General features: G+C 45.5%; 1 protein-coding gene across 5 annotated transcripts in view; it reads right to left on the reverse strand.

Annotated features, from left to right (window-relative positions):
* Positions 1-16,222, reverse strand: part of LOC139057231 (sortilin-related receptor-like) — an 84,569-nt gene extending 68,347 nt beyond the window's left edge. For 3 of the 5 annotated variants that reach the window (XM_070535088.1, XM_070535087.1, XM_070535085.1), the window contains exons 1-8: positions 16,003-16,221; positions 14,021-14,204; positions 11,110-11,237; positions 6,085-6,150; positions 5,798-5,863; positions 5,625-5,666; positions 2,705-2,773; positions 575-658 (exon numbers count right to left, since the gene is read on the reverse strand). In XM_070535088.1, coding sequence (XP_070391189.1) covers positions 575-658; positions 2,705-2,773; positions 5,625-5,666; positions 5,798-5,863; positions 6,085-6,150; positions 11,110-11,237; positions 14,021-14,097 — 532 coding nt within the window. In that variant the 5' untranslated portion in view covers positions 14,098-14,204; positions 16,003-16,221. Of the gene's footprint in view, positions 1-574; positions 659-2,704; positions 2,774-5,624; positions 5,667-5,797; positions 5,864-6,084; positions 6,151-11,109; positions 11,238-14,020; positions 14,205-16,002 lie in introns of all 5 variants that reach the window. The other 2 variants (XM_070535086.1, XM_070535089.1) reach the window with 2 other exon arrangements.
* Positions 16,223-22,692: the final 6,470 nt, after the last annotated feature.

The raw sequence follows: 22,692 nt of genomic DNA on the forward strand, positions 1-22,692 counted from the left end.
ACGTCACAATCATCAAAATCTATATAAAGAGCAAAAATCTATAAATAGCACACTAAAACAGTTTGTGGTGCTAAGTGCTGGCCAAGTTTTTCTTTCCTCTTAATCTAGCTTAAACGGCGGGTTGTTATTGCTTTTCTCCGACTGACAGGTATTTCATTAAAACTTCTTTCTGGCCGAGTTGGTGCGTACTTGACTTGAAAATTGTAACAGCGCTTGTGTCTCGTCCTTGTTACTTTGTGGATGAATGTGTTAGCGCTGTTACAATTTTCAAGACAGGTATTACGGCTATCAAGAACAAGAGCGCCCTAGTGGTATTACACGCTTTTTAAATGTTTTCTTTATGTAACTTAAATGGTAGGTTGTAATTAAATCCGACCGAGAGGTATTACGGCTGTCAAAAACAAGAGTGGCCTGGTGGTATCCATGCTTCTTAAATGTGTGCATCGCAGTTACTGCATGCTCACTGTGGCGCCTGGCCATGTCACCATGAACGCTTCCAGTTACCAAACTTGATTAACGTTCTCTCTAGCTTTTTCTTGCAATTTTAGAGTTAATTCCGTTTTAGTGTACTTACGAGAGCTCGGTCGTATACTCCGAGTCCCATCATCACCCGGAATTTTCGTTGACGTTATTAAGTTGGTAAGAAAAGCCCAACCACCTGTGAGAAAAAAAAAGTATTTTTTACGCCTTCTATACAGCTTAGCCCATAAAAACGTCAGAAAATATATATCCCCGAAAGAGATCTATCGATAATTCCTCCCGTATGCATCTATGTATTGAAATTGGTGTAATCGAGTAGACAGACGAGAGAGTGGCGCGATATATAGTCGTATACAACTTTAGAAGAACAGGGGAGGCCCCGCCCAGATGACCGATGCGGCGAAGTCACCGGCCGTCCGGCGCATGACGTCGGTCCAGAGTGCGCGCCCATTGGTGGATGCTCGTGTGCATCCACCTCGGAGGAGTAAACGCCCCCTTTTTTCTAAAGTTGTATCCGACTATAGTTAGGTAACCTCCTCGTCACATACGTAATGTTGTGCCGCCTCTAAGAGGAGTGGGGGGAACTAAGTGGCCTCCAGTAGTATCAGGAAAGGTAACAAAGAAAGCACCAGCTCCGCACTGTTGACTACATGGTGTAGCAGTTACACGATTTTTTTTTTTCTCGTGAGTGAAAGTAAGAAAGTGAGGTAACCTAGTGTAATGCAGCCCTCTGTCCCGCGCTTCCAGCCTCTATCAAACATTGCGCTCGGTCGTGCGCGTGTTTTTTGCTGCTGTCTGATCTTTCCCTCCGAGAAATAGATTTGAAAACACACAGCCCATCGGAAAGCAGTGAAGGCGAGTGCAGATCGTTGGCACGCAGTCGTGGTGATAGAAGGCCACTCGTAACGCTATCCTTAAAGCATATCCCAGCTCCGAATTTCGCCTGCTGGTAAAAACTTGCGCAAAACACCATGCGTTGTTCTCTCTCTTTAGATGCGACACATGAATTCATCTAGTATGCAATTTCAGCCGTGAATTTAATGCTGGTGCCAGAAGAAACAACCACCGAAGCTCAATAAAAAGTTCAAGGGCCTCCGTTTGTCAAAACGTTGCTAAAGACAACAATGAAGCATTCAAAAAGCATCATTACGGAGATTCATTAAGCTAGTACGTTGTTTCTAGATGAGTCTCATATTTCTTGGTAGGGAGCACGATCGACAGTTAACTCATTAAAAAGAAGACAACTCTTGTGTGAGAATATTTTCGTTTCATTCAACGCACTTCGCCTTATCTTATTCTCGAAGGTTCACCTTAAGCACGTTTAACATTTACATAGGCCCTCGCTTTCAGATTTTTGTGACAAAGTAATTGGTGAATTTTACCGTAAATAACTGCAAAAGCCATGAGGGCATGGGTGTTTTTTGGTCTTCTCTTTCGTTAAGTCTGAACGTATCATCTGACATGAAAGTTTGCGGCAGCAAGACGTACAATTAATTTCAGCTTCAGGAACCATGTTTATATGATGTAGCGGGCCACCTGCCGCCTAGGTTGTATTTCGGCTTGAGTAAAATTTACTGTGTCTGATGTACACTTTAGGCCGGGCATTTATCTAGGCTTCATATGAACTTTTCGGGCACATTATCGCACTGCAATTAGAACAAAAACTACCGGTTGCGGAAAGAAATGTTTTATTCTTGACGTGGTTACTGCTTCTTTTTTCGTTTTCTTTTCCCTTCTGAATCCGCATGAGACGAGTATAACTTACTGTCTCCTGCACATAACTACTTCCTGCGGCATCTACCCCGTCTAACCCAAGAATTGATGAGGAAGGATGGCACCAGTGACAAATGCAATCTTGTCTGTTCTCCACGTTTCTTCTTCATTAGTTCGAGCGCGATTTAAAGTGTTTGACAGGTAAATAGCTTTCCTGTGGTGCTGCCGACAGAGCCCACGTATAGTCAACAGAAACAGTCAGTGCCCTTGGTAAGCCGGTGGCAGAAGTTGCTCGCTTCTTTGCGCATGCAATGCTACTGGTACGCGCCGCATTCTCCCGATCAACGCAGTAACGGTAATGAAAGCGGAGACGGACGGCCACCATTCCCATCTGCTTCCGTAAACGAAGAGCTCAGGCAACACGGGTAATTTTTCGCAGCCTGCGCAGTTTTTCAGAGGAAACAGCGCTGGTCTCCATGGAAACACGCGACGCGCAGGCACACACACACACCTTTCGCTCCTTCTTCCGCTGAGGTTGGCCTGTCGTAGGACGGAACAGGAGCCTGCCTGGAAGGCGGAACTGAAACGAACGTCCCGATTATACCCTTCGTCAACTTCAGCCAGAGCGTTCGTCTGTAGTCCCTCGGGTGAAGGAAACATGCCAGAAAAGGCTTAAGAGTGGCATAAGAAAAGAGAATTCATTACAGCCGGCTGACTACATGCAGCGTTGGGACTTGTTGTTATCGCTGATTGAAAAAACAACCAAAGCTCAATTATTCCAAGGCGTTTAAAAAAAAAAGCCCGTATAGTACTAATCAACATACGGCATAAAAGTGGGCGCAGACACGTGCGAGGTTCACAACAGTCAATCAGAAACGTATAGTGCTGGGACGTTCTCTCCGCGGTGAAAAAAGGCTCCTAATACACGTAAAAAAAATATATATTCGAAAAATCTGTAGTACTTTTTTTTTCAGGAACTCATAATTGCGAATGTAGCAAAACGATTCGCCGAGGAGTACCCGGCGCCGTTAACATGGCGAGCCACAATGCAGCTGCGGGCCGCGACACCATTTCACGCACGCGATCGATCGCGATTCCTGCACAGTGCGGTGAACGCGTCGGCAGTGGCGTGCGTGACACTTAATAAATAGTTTTAGCCGGGCGGATCGCCCGTCTTTTCGAGCGGAGTAGAGTCACTTGCTCTGCTGCTCCACCTATTGGTCACAATTCGAGTTAGAGTGAAAAGAATATCAATTAAACCTGCTAATAATGCGCTGAAACTGTTTAATAAAGGTAGGTTATGTGTTTTTAGTTAGTTATTTGGTTAAACTTCTAAACGGGCCTGAGCAGCGGTCGCCGTCGACAACGCAGCAGCGCCGGCGCTTGTGTTGACGGCTGCCATCTTGAATACCCATACACGCCCGCGCGCTTTTACGCACGCTCGCGCGCTGCCTATCGCTCCGCTGGAGAGGGCTTCCCAGCGGGCGTAAGCTGCGCTCCGTAAAAACGCTGGCCGGCCCAGCGACGTGCGCATGCGCAGTGGCGTCTGCGCTCGTCCGCTCCGCTCCGCTGGCCGTAAAAACGCGCAAGCTAAAACTCTCTAATGGCAGCGTGCGCTCGCGGGCGTAAATGAGGCGAGCAACCTGTGCGCGATAAAGTGGGTGAAAAGTATTGATCCGACATGGAAGAGACGTGACGCCAGCGCGACTATACGACACGACAACTCGACAGCCAGGCGTTCGGAATTCTGCAGCCTGGTGAACACAAGCGACAGTGCCTCCATGGCAGCTGCGTAAGCCGCATCATTTGCAGCAGCATATTTAGTGAAAGTATCAGTGTGGCAAGCTGCCATATTCACACTGCGTCCACTGTCTCAACACCCTTTACCGTTTTCTCTATACGGATGCCAGCCACGACTCAAGCCATAAAGAGACGTGAAAGAGGAAACCTATAGATCAGTTTAGACTGATAAAAGTATTGTTTCAATACTAAAAATTTCACGATAAGTGGTTAAAGTTATAACAATAGAAAATTAACCTTGGTGATTGTTTTTTTTTTCCTTATTATTTTGCGTTGAAACCTAAGCGCCGGTAAGTCAGTGTGACGTCACGGATTTCGAAGTATTCTCCCGTATTTGGGTCTATCTATATAGCGTTGCGAAAATTCTCGAAACATGCTAAGTTCTGTCTTTGGGCTCCTTTATAATTCAACGTAATCCATATTGAAAACCAATTTTCAAGTTTGTTCCTTTTTTGCGTATCAAGCCTACGGTCACGGCAAGAGTGGCGATTTTGATATTGTAGAGGGCTTAATTTAATAATACAATTAAACTTATCTTTATGACGAGGGTTCTTTGAGCAGACAGTAAAGAAGAATGTTTAAGTTGCACAGTGCGTCAATTAGTTCTGAAATACCAGAACCAATGGCCTGGTAGTGAGTGCCCTCTTGGTAAGTCAGAAGAAACTCAAAAGGGAAATACAGGCCTGAAGTTCCCAAGCTATCTCTTATACTCACGTCTTTAGATGACGTCACTAGGTGTTTTCTCTGGTCATGTAATTCAATGAAATACAATATCACATTACAATATAAAGCACTATCTCTTATACTGACGTCTTTAGATGACGACCATTAGGCGTTTTCTCTGGTTATGTAAGTTAATGAAATAAAAGATCAGATTTTAATATAAAGCGCAATTTAATCAGCGTATCGAGATTTGAGAACTTTTTTTTCTTAACAGAAAGAGGCTCACGCATGCGAAAGCCATTTGACAACAGTGAGGTCATACTACCGACGATGTGCTTAACGGGTGCGAAATATAAAAACAGAATGTTTGCTCTCGATTTCCTTCGTTAATAAAGAACCAATTTCCACCAGATCAGTGCTAACCAAGCTTTAAGGAAGCACTTCACAAGGCTTTGCTAAGCGCTGCTCTTTAGTGTTTCTTTTTTAAAGGCAACAGCGAGCCCGCAAGCTAATCATTACTCTGAACGCCCACTGCTCGATCGCTTCTATATGCCCTCTCACGTGACACCGTGTTACGAAAGCGCACTAAACTGCCGCAACCAAGAACTTGTAGTGAACCACTAACAGGACAGAAAAATATCCCTAGAGTGTTCTGACCACTCTTCGGGGACGATGGCAAGAGAAAACCGTATGCCGATGCTGTGCACTGGCGAAACATTCCTTGCCTGATGGTTGCGTCAACGTTTAATCTTTCAGAATGATAGCATGCGCCTTCGCGCAGAATAACTCGCGCATAATTCGAAGATTACACCATCTACAGTCGTTGAGTCGTATTCAGTTTACCTCAGAACGAATATTTGCGCCCAATTAAATATTACACAATGTATAACCGTTTAGTCACGATCGCTTTCCTCCATGCCATGTAATTATCTGCTTAATAGCTGTGCACTACACCCAACACCACTTACCTTCTATCGTCTTTTTTAAATCTTTCGAGAAATTGTTTTTATCTTTGGAAAAAAGAAGAGAAAGGTGGAACATTAGTGAAAGCATAATGGTAAGGACACGGTCGTCTTTCGCTTCAGTGAACTGTCAAACGAGAGAATCGCAAGAAAACACGGGAGCGACAAGTTACGTGTACCGTTGTTCACGAAGCCGAACACCCTCGATGTAGTCGACGCTCCTCTCGCTGACGATCGCTTTAATTCTGAAACGAAGCAGACAGTCAGGCTTCGTAATAACTTAATCCAGCAATTACCAGCTACGCATGCGCTAATCTCGTTCTTTCGCTGAATGGATCGAAACGCCACGCGACACTAGATCTGGGCACAAAGATAATTAGGCGCTCCGTTCCTGCTCGGCGGGAAATTTCTAATCAGGTTAATAATTACAAGCTTCGAAGCTGTGAGCGCGTGCTGTGTGACTTACCGGCCTGCGGCTTCTGTTCAAGGTTCTTTTGGAGAGGGTCGTGCGGAAGGGCTCCTGCTTCGCTAGCTGAAGAAAAAAAAAGCGAGATAGTTCTCGAGAACGCCGTTATATAATATATTAAACGTTTATGTCGACGTTTAAGTGAAAGAGTTTAAGAAGGTAGTCGAATACACCCAATTCAATGATTTTTCCACACTTGCTTTCACATGAGTTTAATTTCTTATTTTTATTTTCAAGTAGTAAAGAAAGTGCGCGAGAGTTACGAAGCATGCAGAAACTGCACTATAGTTGCCTAACTGTGCGTAAGCATACCCCTGAATTTCAATTTCGCCCATCTCCAAATTTAGGTTGGCCCACACCCAAATTTAAAGTTGGCCCACTCACAAATTTCAGCTGGCGTGCCCCTAAATTTCAAGTTAGCCCCGCCTCCCCCTCAAATTTCAAGTTGGTCCGCCCCCAAACTTATGAAATGAAGTAATTAAAGTCATTACTTCTCTCCACCTTGCGGGTTTCCGCAGAACAACTACGCCAAATTTGTTAGCCCACTCCAAAATTTCAGTTTGACAACCTCCAAATTTCAAGTTGGCCCAGCCCCCTATTTAACATGGCTTACCCTCAAATTTCAGTTGGCCGACCCCGAAAGTTCAGCTTGGCCGACCCATAAATTTAAGCTCTGGTAGCGTGACGTGTCACGTCAAAGCAGTGCGTGCTGCTCCGCGATGCCGAGAAATGGCAGCCCTAACTCGTGCTGTACAAAAGTCATGCTGCCCCAACTCGCCCAAGCTCACAGTCTGCTTATCTAACTAGGAGGTATTGCGCTATCACGCGTTGACGCCGGACACCAACGCCTATCGTGGAACCTTGTCACTTCCACGAAGACGCTGCAGCTGGAAATACAATCGGTTCTACCAAGTTGCAGGGCATTGCAGAACGCTCAGGTTTCACCGTGAATACAGGTCGCCGAGTTTTATTTCATCGTTTATCCGCGTTTTCTTTTCAACTCCGGGAAAAAGGCTGCCCAAAAGAAAACGTTTGTTTAAACATAAGCTAGAAGAGAAATATTTGTTTAACTAAGGTAAGTTACTTATATTTAAGTAAAGGCTGTGTTTGACCCACGTTTTGAAAGTTCGAAAGCAATGACGGTTGTGCTACAAGCCCGTGTGACCAATATGACTCTCCTCATTAGCTGAATAAGATATAGCATTGTGAAACGATTCAGACAACACAAAGAAGACTGTTTTAGCCTCCACGAGGATTCTGAATGATGAATATTAATGCTAATTTGTACAGCCATATTCATATTGTCCGCATTATTTATAAACATACTACAATTAGAATGTATACAGACAGAAGTGCTCATTGAATCACGCGTTTGAAAAATACGGCACCAGGACGAACGATCCTATACCACCTGTAAAGATTTTAATTATATCAGCAAGTTGGCGCATAACATTCAAAGGCACACCTTCAAAATTGCAAGCTTAGCTGCAGCTTCAGTGGATAGCTTTTTCGTGGCAAACCACTGTTACAACCGAATAAGATCGGATTTTGAGGTTAAAAACAGCAGTGAGACGTAGGTTGTTACTAAAACTAGCATCTTTTACCAAGTGCATAAAGTAATGCGCATAAAGTATATACAGCGCGTAGTGCAATAGTAGCTTTTCGAAACAGCGGAATTCAAATCCCTCTTTACAGAGGTATAACCAAGCCTCTGATTAAAGAATTAGGCGTAACAGCATTTGTAGTGTGTGATTATAGCCTTTGGCGTGCGGAGTTTCTTCGTAGAATATTGTTTGATGTTCCGGTATTCCAAGTTTGAAAATGAAGTTTTCGCACGAAGGTTTGCAACCTCACTTCACTGATTGCATATATATATATATATATATATATATATATATATATATATATATATATATATATATATATATATATATATATATATATATATATATATATATATATATATATATATACATTCCGCAGATTTATATTTAGTGAGCCTGCGGCTTTTTGTCAAGCCAACCATCAAGGACCCTTACCATCGCCTTTCGGAAATGTAAACCCTCGTGTCAAATTCAGTGTGTGAATTTTGGAGTCGGTTTATCCAATTCCTCGTGATGCAATTTTGATTAAAATACGACCGACGAAACGCATGCCTTCCCTTCGTCCTCGTTCCTCATAGAACGGCTGAAGTTACGCCGATATCCAGTTCATTTGACAGGAGCGTCAGTGAGCTCGGGCGGCGGTATGTGGAAAATGTCGATTCGTTCTCGCGACGCATTTCAAGGAAAGCAGGCAACTATCGTAAATTACGGGCGGCAGCGAGCGGTACTTATGCATGCTTTTAGACCGTTCGTCTCTGCCGCCCTAATGCCGCCGCGGCGACCAGAGAGATTTACGCAAGGTTAGTGTTTACTTTCTGGAGCAGTTGTGTGTTCTTGGGACAACTATGTACCGTCTGTTTACAGGTGCGCATTTTATTCCCCCTCCCTTTTTTTTTATCGCTGCTCAACGAGAAGCAGCGCTGCTCTTGCCCCCATCTTCCAAAGGTGGCCTTACCAGAAGTCGTAACAAGTTCTAGCAAGAAGTGCATTTTTCCCCCTTCTCATAGATGCGGCACGGACCCAAAAGCGGTGTCTTTTCACCCGTTTATGGACAGTGGAATTAGGAGACCTTAGAGCATACTATGCGAGATATAAGCGTCCCATCTGCTATAATTGTGCGCCGGTAAAATAAACTTAAGTGGGAAGGCTAAATCCAGACATGCGTGACAACTGCCATGCAACGGTTGGCTGACAATAAGTTCTCTATGAGACTAGGTTACCATGCGTCAACACTTCTCTATACGCAAATGGTTAACTTGTCAGACAAAATTGCGTGATTGCCGGCTTCATGATTGCTTATACTGCAGATATGAGTGCTGTCATTTATACAAACTTAGCGCATATTTTCAGTCTGTTTATTCTAGATGCTCAACGACTGAGGCACATTAATCGCTGAAGCTTCATAGTTCGAGCAGGTGTATCCCAAATTCAAGGCCCACACCCTCTAGCAAAAATCGCGCGAGCCGGTTTCGGCTCGCGCTCTGAAGCTGGATGGGGCGTCTTACTGGCCAAGACAAGCCGGTGACAACACCGGCGCGGAAATGAAAGATGTACTTTCTTCGGCTACATCCCATAATTTCATTTACCACATCGAAAATCACCGAAGCAGGCACACCTCCGTGACGTTCCACTATAACATACGGGTTAAGTCTCCCTTGGTATTTCAATACCATGTGTGGCTCAAGTCGTCAGGACAGTTCCGGGCACCTTGAAAAGCCTGCCTGGCAAGTCCATGCCGAGGCAACAATGTATCAGGCCTGCACGTCCATTCGTGTCCCAAGCGGCATGTATGTGTCGGCTATGCGCCTACCAGACTATATCGCGCGTACTTAACTTATGCCCGCCATCTGGCCGAGAGCGCGAGCGTGTCCCCGGTGGATCCAAATTGCGTATGCCAGTCGCCGCACGCTCAGCCGTCGTGACGAACGCCTCCAGCCTTGCCGACTGCATTACTAAACTAACCCCGTAAGTGCCTGAATGTGGCGTCTCAGACGGCACAATTGAAACTGCGAAACTTTGTGCGACGTCTCGCCGAGAAGCAGCCGCTGATTGTTTTCCATTAGTGAGCCATCCAGGCTGTAAAGCTTTCCTGCGCACAAGAACGATGATAAATGCTTGAGGTATGCGGCGAGATTACTCATCAGCACGTGCACTTTACGTGCGGGGATAATAAGTCGGCCTCGAAACACCTCTGACGTATAGCGGGTGCCTCTTCCTTCCTTCAGAAGTTTTCTCTTCGAAAGAAATCTCTTTCCTTGGGAAGGACCATCCAAAACTTTTTAAAAGCATTTTGGTCAGCCTGCACTAATCTATCTTCCGAAGCGATTACACGAAACAAAAGCAAGCATATTAATTTGGCGTGAACTTGTGCTTAATCTTAACCTTCCTGTGCGCACTAATCCTCATGCTGACAGTGGACGATTGTCCAAATGGTCTAGCATCTGCACATCACTTGCACTCTAGCGCAGACAGGTACAGATAATGTGTGCGAGCGTCGCATCACTGCATTTGTCGCCTCTGGGGCTGTTAGCCATCCCAATAAGAAAGACAAGATTTTGTAAATGCTCTAGGCCAGTGCCCCCAAATAACCTCCGCGCGGAAGGCGCTATTCGCGCTACTTAGATTCCTGAGGTCTACGTGCCTTCACGACACGCTTTAAGAACGCAGACCCTTACCGCTCTATAGCGTACGCAGTTGGCTTTTATTTTTTTTTTGTGTGTGTGTGTGCTAGTCTCTCTCTCTCTCTCTCTCTCTCTCTCTCTCTCTCTCTCTCTCTCTCTCTCTCATTTTATCCGTCTACTTCTGACCCTATTGCAGGGTAGCCAAACGGAACTACCTTTGGCTAACCTCCCTGCCTTTCTATGCTTGCTTTCAACCTCACACCTCCATGCGCAACGGAGACCCTCGCCATGCGCTCAGAAGCTCATGTTTGCTACACTTACTGCAACTCTGTTGTTCGTGTTGGTTTAATGCGTCATTTCGGAGCCGCTCTAAATCGTAACTCGCTAAAATAAAACCAGACAACACTGTCAGATGACGAACAATAGCATAAAGGCGTATTTAAAGCCGGAAGAATGAAAGAATCCTACGGGATAAAAATGCAGAAGGGCATTGCGGTTCATGGCAGTGCACGTATTGCAATCATATTACCAGCCTCACGTGATCGCATGTCTGTTCTCTATACAGGCGCCATAAGCAATAAAAAAGGAAGAAATATAAGAATAACGCAGGTCTTTAATGAAGCAGTCGTGCTTCTACTCTCTTCCTTCCTTCTCTTTTTTTTCTGGTACATGTCATGCAACGCCCTCCACCACGGCTTTACAAAACGAGCAATTAAACTAAGCGGTTCCCGCGCTATTATTAACCACTGGGCGAGCGCTACCGCCCACACGTCGCAGGCAAGCATGTCGCCTGCACCTACGTTTCTTGGTGACGTGTCTATAGGCCAGCACGAGGATGATGAGCAGCACCACGCAGACCAGGAGGCCACCGATGAAGGACGCCGACGGAGTCTTACGCTCCTCGTTCGTCGAGGCATCGCTGCTGCTGCTGCTCAGCGCACGTGACCACCGGAGCAATGCGCATGCGTGGAATGGCACAAGAGAGCACTCCTCATCATGCAGAATTTCAGAACACGGGCGTGCAAACAGCGAACTCCAGAGAAAAGCAGAATTTAGGGGACTGTTATTTACGTCTGGCAACTTCGGATTTTGCTTTTGTCTAGACAGCAAGAACGAAATATAAAATGTTCTGCTATATGGTAAATCTTCTGAGGGTAGCTAAATTTATTTATTTATTTATTTATTTATTTATTTATTTATTTATTTATTTATTTATTTATTTATTTATTTATTTATTTATTTTGTTTATTTAATGAATGCAGCGTTTATTAGAATGAAGCTGGCTCCGTGGCCTGAGTGGGAAGAGGTGGGTATTGGTGCAAAGGGGAGAGTACCCACACAAAGAACTAGTGTGCGCGGGTGCGTGTGTATGTTGGTTCTTATCCTGGTTTCTCCTTCTACTGTCTCTGTTTCTCTGTTCAGTTTCCGACAAACCCGTGCCATTATAACTAACTATGCACTTAGAGCGCAACACTGCACGTGGACGAAGGAATAAACTAGGACAGACAGCGCTGTAAGAGCATAGTTAAGGATTGCTCACCAACTAGCCCAAACTTTTACAATGTAACTATTGTAACAGCGGCATGTAATTGTGCTGCTCTACCAGTAATGCATCAGTCAGGAGTGATGAAGCAGCAAAGCTGCGTTTGTGTTACGGTTTGTGGAGTCTCTATATATAATGACTATACACTACATACTATAATTTTTGTGCACTGACAAGTTACTTTGCACTTTTTATTACCCCCCTTACTCAATGCCCTGTCAAGGGGCCTGTACGGTATGTTCAATGAATAAATGCCTACGTAACATTTACGAGCACCAGCACGCATCCTCTCCTATCCTAAACCACTCGGACCCTACAGCGCTCCCTCCAAAGACAGACGAACCCAGACGCGTACGTGGGAAACGAGTTTTCTATTTGGCGGCAACACGGTTTAAATTACAATTAAATTAGGGTGTTTACGTGTCAAAACTACTAGCTGGTTATGAGACACTAGCCGTATAGTGGGGGACTTCGGAAATTTGGACCACCTGGCCGGGATTCCATCTCGCGACCTCGTGCTTGGCAGCCCAACACCCCATAGCCACTAAGCAACCACGGCGGGTAACACGGTTTGGCATTGGTCGATAGCAGCTTCTCGCTGGTTGAGCTGGCACATATACTTGTGAATGAACAGAAAACCGCAAGAGTGGGCGACACTGGGCTAATTGATATCGTAATTTGTTGGGGAAACAGCGCGAGAAACTAGGGATGATACACCTATAGGTGTATCATCCCTAGTTTCCCTAGACACTGCGCTCCTGTTGCATACAACACCAGCGCAGTGTCTTGTGTGTGTCCCAGTCCTCCTTTCTCGCCCTGTTTCTACTACAATTAGGGACAGAAGATGAGAAAAAAGTTGACGCGTACACAAGGGAAGAGGAAAGTCGGACGGGCGCTGGACTTACAACTACAAACTAAAGAAAATTTTACCCTCAAGGGTGTTTTCTTGCGTCTACAACTGACCCATTAGACCCTTAGAAGAGATTGTTTCAGTGAACTAATATACCAGCATGAAAGGGTAATTTTTTATTAATTGCACTATTTTCCCCAAAGCATGTTATGCCATAGAAGTGCTACTTGCTGGGCTAGTTGGTTCATACTGATACTTGAGAAAACCAGCGAAAAATGAGACGCAAGCACGAAGAAACCAGCGCTGTGGTGTCTCTTCTTTCCTTCGTGTCTGCATCTCATTTTTTTGCTGCTTTTCTCAATAATAAATGTTATGCCGGAATTAGCACTATATTTTTTTACAGTGATATCTGTTATTCTATCGCTGCCCTAGGCTTTACGATGTACGCCGAATAATCCCAAAAAGTATATTTACGGGGGGCTACCCAAAAGTTTGGAGAACTTAAATAGAGCACGCGAACTGCGTGTAGTACACCTTTCTGTCGCTAGACGTAGCGAGCAGAATTCTTTGCGTATCAGCATGCTAACAGCCATGAACCTGAAAGGTTACATGAACCTTATGGTGTGTGCGTGTGCGTGTGCGCGCGTGTGTGTGTGTGTGCGTGTGTGTGTGTGCGTGTGTGCGTGTGTGCATGCGTGTGTGCGTGTGTGTGTGTGTGTGTGTGTGTGCGTGCGTGCGTGTGTGCGTGTGCGTGCGTGTGTGCGTGTGCGTGTGCGTGTGCGTGTGCGTGTGCGTGTGCGCACGCGCGCGTGCGCGCGCGCGCGCGTGTGTGTGTGTGTGTGTGTGTGTGTGTGTGTGTGTGTGTGTGTGTGTGTTTGTGCGTGTGTGTGCGCGCGCGCGCAGTAAGGGTGCTAAAAGGTGCACACATTTCTTAAACATAAAAAGAAAACTAAGGGTACAGAAAGGGTTTTGATATTCATCACACCCTAGAGGGTGTTATCTTCCGGAGTGTAACAATGGATCCATCTGATGGTTTTTTTTCTTTTATCCTTCTTTGCCAAATGGTGTTGGCACGCGCTGCGTTTTTGCTGTGTAGCGTTCAGTGTAGAATAAGCGTTGTAAATTTATCGTGCGTCCTGTCCATTACTTCCCTTGCTTATCCTTTTCGCTTGTTGATTGTTAGCCCTTGATGCGATTTTTTTTTCCTTTTTGCATTTTCAAACTTTGTTTCGACACTCCTCTGAAGTTTGCTGCCCATCTCCATCGCACGAGGAGAGGCAAAGCTTGTAGATAGCGTAAGCATGCAGTGGAAGCCCACCTTTCGGGCTCTGAGCTCTCGAGCGATGGCCTGAAGGATTCGGAGACGCCCTCCGGGTGGCGTCTGCTGGTCACCATGGTGATAGACGGTCAGGGCGTTTTACCACCGCAAATGCATGACCCCTGCGCTGCTGCGGCTGTCGCTCGTGCAGCCCTGCATCGGGCTAGGATCGTGGGAGGCTGTCCTGCATCACGCGCACGCGGAGACATTCGTGAAGACCCACCTTGCAGTACCGACCATCAAAAGAGATATGCTGCAAATGAACCGAAGCCTGGGCCAGTTGGAATCCATTCGCCTTGAGGACCGAGTGCCAGCAGGCGAATCACGATATAATAAAAGACAAGTAGCAGCGCTACTCACGACTTAAAGGCATTCATTAGAAGAAAACAGCCATTGTGTTCGTCCTAAGAGATTAATTTCCTTTAAAGCACCAGACAAGTTACTACGTCGTTCTTTCCTCCATTTCTTTTTCTATCAGCATGGTGGTTGTACTCATATGGCTATATATCTATTGTTTTCTTCTAGTATTTTGTTTCTTTTTTTTGTATTTCCAAGTAGTGCTGGTGACTGGTCTTTTAGCCTTCCTAGGCGGTTGGCGCTTAGTCCTCAAGATGCACCAAAGGCATATTAAGGAGAACACCTTAATTTGTCTACTAAAGAGAAAAACGAGTTCAACTGCATTAGCGAAACACATTTGTACGGCACTGAAAAGAGGCCGCTCTTGCCACGAGAACAGGAGAAGACGTCAAAACGAAAGAAGAGGCGGTCCCGACGCCGTCTTTCCCGCACCTACTCGCCGTCAAGTCATAGATTTCGACGGCTTCGCTACGCATTCGATTAATTATTTATCGTAAAAGACAGACAACATTGTATTACGAGGGAGCCAGAGGCCGAACTCGCAAAGTGTCAACGCGTTTTCTGCGTTACAATGTCCCAAATACAAGAAAGTACTTGGGCCTTCCTTCTCTCATTAATCAGCCTCTTATAAAGCGAAATTTGCAGAAATATAGTTTTGAAAGGGTACTTAACCAATCTAAACTGATTTAGTGTTTCTGCTTAGTGGTCCCTTAAAGTTAACAAGATCTACATGAAACACATTTATGATCTCAAGCAGGTGAAACTTATCGTAAATGGATACTGGGAAACCTGAAACAGTACAAACGTGAGGAATGATGGTGACGCCATTTTGATGTTCCCTCACTGGAACCCCATGAGGTCACAGATCTTAGCAGCATCTGCTCGAGGCTGCCTATGCATCTTGTAATAAACAAGGGTTATGTTATTCGAAAACAAGCGTTTCATCAGAATACTATTGCCGACTTATCGCGTGATAAAAAGTGACCCCTAATTTCACGAAGACACCACACCAGGGCTGAATTCCACTCAAGTATATATATTGTATACTGGTACTCATGGTAAGACTAGAATGATTAAAGATATCTAAAATTCAGTAAGTTGCATCTAATACAAGTGATATCTGATACTCCCAAATCGTTTGCTAGACTATACTGTTTGGCATGTAACGAAAGTTCCCCGTAGGTGCTTCCTTTGCTGCTGCTGCTGCGGCCATGGGAGTATGGCTTATGGCTTAAAACGTTACACTTCTAATTATATCCAAGCCCTTGGTTGACACTTTGTACTAAGATATATTTTCTGGCGACGGTGCCCGGTTGTCAGGTTGTTGCAATTCTGACACTGCCCGCAACTTGAGACTTGCGACAATTGACGTTCGGTCTAAAGAGAAGAACGCTGCGAAAAACTCTCGTGATACGATTGGTGACTACAAGGCAAGAGCTCTGCTTCTTCCCGCGAGCTCCAATGGCACACACACTAATGCGAATGTAATTGCTGTACAATTTACGCCACCGCGTCTTCGCTACGAGCACTGCTTTCTATAGGAAAGCAGTGCTCGTTATAGTGCATCGTCGTATGCGACAGACATTGCGGCTGGCGTGCACGCGAGAGCGAAGCTGCGAGCTCACCTTTCCGAGTGGGCCGGTTGTGGTGGTCCCTGCGGGTAAACGAGCCTGAACCTAATTTTCGGTCACGTGGTGATGACGACACGTTATTCGGCGTACCGATGGGTTCGCGATGGGGGTGCTCTTCGCCGGCGCTCTCGATCGACGCTGGACTGCGGCCGCCTCGCGCTGCCGGTGGTGCACCGACCCCCGCCGCCGAGACGCTGCGCTCTCTGCGTCGTCGTCTTCTTCCATCTCCGGAACATGACTGGCGCATGAGCGTTGACGAGAAGAAACAATCACAGAAAATAATTTGTCACAAAAGGTTGTACGCCGTGAATCCATGCGTTTAGTAAGGTGCGTTCCTCGACGCACGAGAAGAGAGCTCCGACGATTTCCCGCGTTCCTAAATGGAAGCCGTCATTGAAGAAAGAAACAGGGACCACCAAAAAAAGACGTGTATGCTCTTGTTGTTGGCTTCGACATGGCTTCGACTACCCGACCTTACGCCAATATTTCAAGCAGAGTTATTGTTAATCATCCTAGCTCTACGGAAACTTCCCACATCTATTTCTTCAGCCGTAATCTTAACCGACTCATTGTCTGTTTGCTCCTCTTTTTCTGTGCCCAATTCAAGTATCATTCTCCGAGAATTTCATTTATTAATTCCCCAACATTTACGCCTCATCTGTCTGGTATGGGTGCCAGCATAGAGTTTCTCACTACATTGCCTAGAGGGAAATCTGGCGCTGCTGCGCTGTGGTATGCATGGGAATGCCGGTATATTGTGACTTCGGATTGGCATCGTTCTCGTAGAGACAGGACACCTTGAAGATGCGCTTGGCAAGTACCATTCCGTCTGTCACAATGATTCATTTCCTACTAGAACTGCACATGAAAAGCTGTTTTAGCTTTATTATCACGCGAAAACATGTTTTGTTTACCTATGAGAACTTCTTATGGTGTGTACGACTACATGTTACGTAAAAAGTAACAGCGGGCCGCTAAAGTTGTAGGACAGACGACAAGGTTCGCGCTCGCTTTGAAACAGTTGGTCGTCTGTTCTTGCTTTTCTTCGCTTGGTCATGCATCGTGGGTGAGTAAAGATGTAATACGCGTGAATAGAAACATTTTATGAAGATTTTACTTTGAGAACGCGTTATTTGCGTAGCCATATCCATGTTCGAGACGAAGCCTCTTACAACACCAGCCAACACGAGCCTCGCAGACACATATACCGTCATTCCCATGACGGCATGGTGCCCCCTTAAGAAACTCCCATAGACGGTGGCGCCAGAATACCCTCTAGGTGTTATAGGGAGAAACTCTATGGGTGCCAGGGCACGTGGGACCCACTTTAAACGAGTCAGGAGACGCACTAGCAGTGACATCTCTTAAAGGCCTGGTACTGAGGATCCTAAAACCTTCGGCATACGTCACTTATGCAAGATTTTAAAAAATTTTCCATTCAAGAACATGCCAAATCATGTGTATTAGATAACGCCGATTTTCAGCACCTTAGATTTCCTTGGCACAGCGGATGGTGTGACAAGAAAATTTGAAGTGTCATTTACGCGTATGCGTTGCCGAATACCAAGGCTTCAAATTCTTTATTTTCCAAAACAAGTTTTGTGGTCGACAGGGCTAAAAGCTGTGGTCTGCAGCTAGACAGAGGCCCGGACACCATATATAGGGCAATTTCTATTCCCATAGGTCTGGTTTGGCACCTTCTCCTAAATGTTTCTACTTCAATAAACCCGAAACTATGGATCATTTCTTTATAGAGTGTCGTAGGTTCAACGTGCATAGAAAATGACTTCTAGAAGGTCCCTTCTGGCAACTTGGATTAGCCATTACGCTACCTATCATTGTCTCTGGGGGCGACGGCACTAGGACGCTGTAATAGGAACGTATGGGATGTCATATACAATTTTGTAATGGAAACAAGGAGACTTCCATGCTAATTTTACTGTTTTATTTTCCACAACAAGAAACCAAAAATATTAACTTCTAATTTTAATAAACTATAGCATGAAAATTATTAACGATTAGAATTCATTTAATATGTCATTTTCAGCAAAAAAAATCCTATTTAGGTATTTATTCTTTTTCGACCCACTGACGCCCGATTCATGGCCCATCCCCCGTAATGGGTTGTGCTATATCTACAGGCAACCAAACAAAACAAAACCAAAGCTCATATCAACGAGGGGTATTGGACACCCTGGATGTAATGTAGAATGCGCACAACAAAGGACGAATGGAGTCAAAAGCATATGTTGTTCTTGTGGTTGCCTCAAAACGTAGCCCACACCCACGGGAGAGACTGGGCACACTGGACGTAATGGAAAGTGCACCAAAAAAAGGAAAAGGAAAAGCTAAAAAGCAAACATTCAGAAACTAAACATTCGGCAATTTCAGCGTAGCAAAATTTTGAGAAGTCTTAGTCCTAAAAAGAGGAAAAGCAGTGAAGTACACCCCAGCAAACAGGCGCCAGACATCATAGACATCATAAACATCACAATCATGATGTCTCATGAGTTCCCGAATATGCCATAGAAATTTCAACCCTAAGAAGACGAAAAAATATTTGCAAACAAATATATAACAGGCGAAAAACAAATAAAGACGACCACGCGTCTGTCAAAGGCCGTTTGCGTCAGTGTATGTACAATAGCACTCTCAATGCAGTCTTCACCGACGATGTCTGCGATCCCGCCACCCACCACGTGGTCGGTGTCATCTACCAACTCAGAATGCAACTGCTGGCCGGGTACTTCAGTACGAGGACCAGCGCATCCCTCTGGCACATGATCTCGATTTGTGCTCAATGAACATGACTACGGAATGTACAGTCGACCAAAAAAGTTTACGGACCAAGAGATCTGAAAAAAAGCTGAATATCTCCTCAGCCTCGAACCGCAGCCTGGTGTTCCCATTTCCAGCCTTTAGTGGTACGTGCGAAGAACATTCGGATGCCCGGTTTTACTGGCTGCTTTTGAACACTACTCGTATATTTAGAATTTTTTTAGATCTCGTGGTCCGTAAACTTTTTTGGTAGCCTGTACGCACAGGGCGTTTCACGTAGCATGAACCAAGGATTTTAATGAAGTGGTTAGCCGCTGCTGAATGAAACCAATGGCATATGGTTTACCTCCATGTGGGGCTCCTTACAGTATTTTTTTTATATTCCGCCTAATTAGTTAATTAACTAAGAAAAAATATGCATCTTTTTTTAATATTCACTTTAGGGCCAAGTGCTTTTCGTGGCGTTGTATAGGGGGTTCCGAAATGGCCAATTCAATTTTTCGGGGCAACGTGCATGGTGCTTAGTGATTTCTTTCAGCATTTAAAGAAAGCCCGCGAAATATGAAATAAAACCACGTGACTGCGCTCTTGCACTATCGTATTGCAGAGCTCTCAACCGACCACTCAAGACGATGGAGACATCAGTAAAACGTGAAGACCACTGTTAGCCGCTCAAAGCTGTATATGGAGCAATAAACTTTTTCCTTCCTTCCTTCCTTCCTTCCTTCCTTCCTTCTTCCTTCCTTCCTTCCTTCTCAACCTTGCGTTGAGCCTATCGTTTATCAGGGGCGAACGGCGCTTCCTGTCCGGGGGCCACTGCCAAAGACCCTGAGCACTGTGAAGCCGATGCCTAGAGCCACGGCCGCTTGCTTCGTCACGATCCGCGTGCGCAGTTCTTTCGTACGAAGTGTGGTTGAGAGCACTGCAATACGACAGAGCATGAGTGCAGTCACGTGGTTTTATTTCATATTTCGTAAGCTTTCATTAAACATTGAAAAAATCACCCCGCAGCACGTACGTTGCCACAAAAAATTTAATCGGTCGTTTCTGAATCCTCTCTACAGCGCAAAGAAACGCCCTTGCCTCTGAAGTGAATATTAAAGATTTTGTATAATTAATCTTAAGTTAATTAACTACATAATCGAAATGTAAAATATACTCTATGGAGCGCCATATGATGGCAAATCATATATGCAGTTGGTTTTATTCACCTGCTACTAACTAATCTTTTTTTATGCGAAGCATATTACGAGAGCTCAACCCAGCTCCTCAGGCGCGGCGGTGTCGCCTTGAAACCACGTGACACCGTGACGTCACGACAGAGGAAAAGTGGCAGGGTCTCCGGAGTGTGGGACGGAGACGCTACCACTGAGCCACGAGTACGATGCTTCAAAGCGGTACAAAAGCGCCTCTAGTGAATGCGGTGTTGCCTTAGAAACGAGCTGTTTCTAAGGCGTGCGTCTCTTGCTCAGGCGCACATTTCGTTGCCGCGCCGAACGCTGCTTTGCTCGACGCTCACCGCGTCCAATGCAGGGCGCGTAGTCGCTGCCCTGTAGCCCATTGTCTTACACCCCTTGGCGGGTCGACGGGAACGCTGTCGCGTTCCACTCTTGAAGGCTAATCAGTAATGCATGAGTTGTTTCTTCGTCTAGCCGAACCAAATATAGCCAAGCAACAGCAGTTCACCAGGCTAAACAGTGGTTCAATAACTAAAATAAAGGCTAGTATGCTTCGCATCCTGGGCTTAACCTTACCTAAGCCACAGCCATTTTTTTTTAAATACTTGTTTGCAGTTACGTGAAACACCCTGCATATCACACAGCAAGTTATGCAAGGTTCAGCGATGCCCAACACACAAGCAACCGTGAACACGGACTCACCTGAAGCGCTTGGCAAGTTGGGTCAGACTCCTCAACTACAGAAAAGATATTACAGCAGCGAACACCACTTGCAAAGTAGAGTGAGCGTGTAGGTGCGTTTAAATCAGGGCCACAATCAGGACTCGATGGGAGCCAAAGGTGAGTGGGTCGCCTCGCATTTGGCGCTCACGAGAAGGCTACAAATGAAGTTGTGCAGGATGATATGGGCTGGACTAGTTTTGAAGTGAGGGAAGCTCGCAGCAAAATTGAGTATGAAGAACGACTGAGGAATACGGAAGAAAGTAAATGGGCTGGGAGAGTGTTGAGGTATCTGTACAGAAAAAACATTGATTCACAGTGGAGTAAAAGAAGTTGGACGCTTACAAGCAAGTATGCGGCCTGTACGGTGGGCAACACAGCAACAAAGAACATCAAGCTGAAAGTCAGAGAGGCTGAAATAATCTCATTGGCGGCGGCAATGGAAAAGAAACCTGCCATGAGTAACTACTTAAGAGGAAAGAACAAAATCAGGAAAAAAAAACAATTGATGATAACTCAAAGGGAAGCTCATTACTTTTCGAAGGGAGATCGGGATGCCTTAGAACACGCACTTATAAAGCGAGATATAAGTAAGAAGAAGAAGCATGTGCTTGCTGCGGTAAAGCTAGGGAAGCTATGGAGCTTGTGTTATTAGAATGTGAAGACGTCTACCCAGCGGTCGATTTAGGCACAACTGGCCTTCTTGAAGCCCTTGGGTTCAGTGAGAGCAGTGGAAAAGTAAGCATGTCCACAAGAGCGATTAGTAAGAGGCGATTGGAGCATTGGGGGAAAAAAAGTAGGGAAACGACAAAAAACGGAGACGTACAAAAGCACAGTTCGCAATAGGGGATCAGAAAATTTTATTGTGGGAGTTCATGGTGTTCTCTTCTTCTTTATTTTTTTGACCTAGGTAGGACATTAGGCAGTATAATAGCAAAAGCTTGGTGGCGCAACCCACCGCTCCGTTCCAAAGGGGACGCTCAGAACATCCATCCATCCATCCATCCATCGGCGCACTGAGCGCCCAGGAACGCGGGCGGCATCGGTATGTGCCGCTCACGCTTTTGGGAATGTAGAGTTACCCTATAGGATCCCTTTAGGGAGCCTATGGGGTAACATAGCCTTCTTAAAAGCAGCCCATATATTAACTCTGTGCGAGTGTGTTGCTGAACCTCCACTCACAGCACGGGAACACTTCCACACCCGCACGCTCGCTAGCGGACCCGGAGGAGATGCGCAATCTTCCTAAGGAATAAAGCTGAAGAACACTGCATTGTTAAGTTCAGTTCAGCTAAACGATCCTGTAACTGTTCAGCCAACCCCCATCCACTGAGCAAAAGACTGCCACGTGGAACGCAAGTACTGATTCGTACAGAAGACACATCGCCCAGATGTGCGGGTATACTTTCAAGTCGCCGTATATAGTACGCAACAGGATTCAGGTTACATACGGGCAAATGCCAGACGTGTTACACGGGCGCCTGCCCTGCAACAAAGCACCTGATGTGGGACTTTTCCGGTCCAGTGACTAGTCGAGCCCTCGACCATGCTAATGTGTCATCGTATGAGTGCTGGATTGCAGCACCACCACAAGGCGCAACGTTATTCTGGGGGTCCTGCAGTCATTGTGGAATTACGCCCGTGAAGTAGAAGTCCTTGCCACGATTTTGTATTGCTCCTTTTTCGTATTCCCCAGTTCTACTTACATAGGCCTGCGTACTAGCAAGTTGCATACTAACAAATGTTTCCGTTTTTTCTTTTCATTCTATTATATTGTAGGAAAGACATATAGGTAGAGATGAATCTTTATTGTTGCTCAGAAGTTTATTAGCAGGTACTGCCCACCCCACCATCCCATTAGGCTCTTCTCTCTATTCCTGCTTCAGAGAGAATATTATGCACGCTGCCAAATATTCTTGGCCTCAAAGTGTGGCGGCTACACTCAGCCACCCAGAGTTTTGGATAGAGACAGGGAGGTGGGATATGGGAGTGGAGGAGAGGGTCTGCC

The sequence above is a fragment of the Dermacentor albipictus genome, chromosome 3, assembly GCF_038994185.2.
Source record: "Dermacentor albipictus isolate Rhodes 1998 colony chromosome 3, USDA_Dalb.pri_finalv2, whole genome shotgun sequence".
Classification (NCBI taxonomy): domain Eukaryota; kingdom Metazoa; phylum Arthropoda; class Arachnida; order Ixodida; family Ixodidae; genus Dermacentor; species Dermacentor albipictus.